The sequence below is a fragment of the Fragaria vesca genome, linkage group LG4 (assembly GCF_000184155.1).
Source record: "Fragaria vesca subsp. vesca linkage group LG4, FraVesHawaii_1.0, whole genome shotgun sequence".
Lineage (NCBI taxonomy): Eukaryota > Viridiplantae > Streptophyta > Magnoliopsida > Rosales > Rosaceae > Fragaria > Fragaria vesca.
The window spans coordinates 12396816-12398816 of record NC_020494.1 but is presented as its reverse complement, the minus strand read 5'-3'; the positions used below and the strand labels follow the sequence as shown (position 1 = coordinate 12398816).

The window sequence follows — 2001 nt, the reverse complement described above, 5'->3', positions numbered from 1 at the left end:
GCTAGTTTCTACAATAGATATGCAAAATAAGGAGGGTTTAGTACTAGAAGTTATACTAGTAAATTAGAGAAGGATAACACCACAGTTACGAGGAAAGAGTATGTATGTTCCAAGCAAGGAGATTCTAAGGTTGAGGGAGAAAAACGTAAGAGAGGATTGCCAAAAGTGGGTTGTAAAGCAAAGATTGCAGTTGTGAGAAAGAAAACTGGAAAATATGCAGTGTCTGTGTTTGTGGATAGTCATAACCACCCTTTAACAAGCCCAGGCATAGTACAATTTTTAAGGTCTCATCGTGGTGTTTCAAAAGTTAGCAAAGTACTATCTGATCAGTTGAGCTTGGTAAATGTGAAGAGACATAAACAGTTTGAATTTTTTGGTGTTCAAGCTGGTGGGATAGAAAATGTTGGTTTTGCACAGCGTGATCTTTATAATTATGGAAGCAGCATTCGTGAACAGAAGAAGGGGCATGATGGAGATCTATTGTACATGCATTTTGAGAATGAAAAAGAAAAAGATCCTTCTTTTGTCTATAGAATGGAGTCGGATGAGGAAAAGAAGGTAACACGATGTTTTTGGGCTGACTCAAGGTCAAGAAGGGCTTATAGCTTTTATGGGGATGTTGTTATTTTTGACACTACATACAACACAAATCGGTATGGAATGATTTTTGCACCATTAATCGGTGTTAATAATCATGGCCAGACTATCATCTTTGCTTATGGATTCTTGAATGACGAGACAACCGATTCTTTTGTTTGGTTATTCAAGGAGTTTCTAAATGCTATTGCTGGAAATGCCCCGAAATGCCCCTAAAATGATCATAATTGACCAAGATCCTACTATGACTAAAGCCATTTCAGAAGCACTCCCACATACATTTCATAGATATTGCAGTTGGCACATTCTAAATAAATTTTCAGAGAAGCTAGATGCGATTAAATATCGGGATCACTACCAAGACTTTCATAGCTGCATTTGGAATTCAAGTAGTGGAGATGAGTTTGATTCAAGGTGGAATGAACTTATTGAGAAGAGTGGATTGAGTGATAACAAGTGGCTGAAGTCGATATACGAAATCCGTTCATCATGGATACCAGCACATGTAAATCATTGTTTCTCAGCAGGAATGTCAAGTTCTCAAAGGGCAGAGAGTCAACATTCTTTTTTCAAGGATTATGTTTCTCAGTGGAATACGTTGGTGGAATTTATGGTTCAGTTTAGGAGGGGACTTCTTCACCAACGCAACCATGAGTTAAGGGAGGATCATATTAACATTGAAGAGAAGGTAAAAACTGTAATGTCCCTTGATATAGAAGATGATATGGCCAAGGTCTACACACGGAAGTGCTTTTACGAAGTTCAAGAACAGTTGAAAGAGAGCTTCAAATATAAACTTGAACTTCTAAGAAAAAATAAGACTGAATCCATGTTTAAGGTCATCCGAAAGAACATTGATACTTCTAAGTCTCGTGAAGTCATTTACAAAAAAGCTTCTAATTTTGCATCATGCAGCTGTAGGAAGTGGGAGAGTGAAGGGCTCCCATGTTGGCATATTTTGTGTTATTTGATTAAGATCCAAGATGTTGATAAACTGCTTGTTCAGTATAGCTTGAAAAGATGGACTAAAGCTGCAAGACAGAGTGTTGTGTTGGATTCTAATGGAGTGGAGATTAAAGATAATAAAACTTTCTTTGTAAGGAGGACTAAATTGTTACAACATGCTACATATGCCATTGATAAGGCAATTGTCAGTGATGAGGCTAGCTAGCTCCTAATGGAGTCCTTGGATTATTTCTTGGAGAAGTTTAACAGATTGTCAAATGGTAATCTTGCACCAGTTTTAGAGACCGAGACTCCTATTATTCAGCATGTTTTTAATGAACCCGATGAAGTTAGAGCCAAAGGGTGTGGCAAAAGGTTGAGGAAAGGAAAAGAGAAGAGGAAAGGTAAGGCAAAGGAGAGTCAAGGTAGGAAATGTCATGGATGTGGATTATATGGTCA

The 2001-nt window shown here is 37.7% G+C and overlaps 1 protein-coding gene across 1 annotated transcript; it reads left to right on the top strand.

Moving 5' to 3' along the window:
* The first annotated feature begins 841 nt into the window (after nucleotides 1-841).
* On the top strand, nucleotides 842-1768 carry LOC101305168 (protein FAR1-RELATED SEQUENCE 5-like). The gene has a single exon (XM_004298116.1). The coding sequence runs from the start codon at nucleotides 842-844 to the stop codon at nucleotides 1766-1768; it is 927 nt and encodes a 308-aa protein (XP_004298164.1).
* The last annotated feature ends 233 nt before the right edge of the window (nucleotides 1769-2001 follow it).

Bases quoted from the DNA above. Each gene is read 5' to 3' on its own strand.
- LOC101305168 (XM_004298116.1), top strand. From the start codon at position 842: ATGACTAAAGCCATTTCAGAAGCACTCCCACATACATTTCATAGATAT.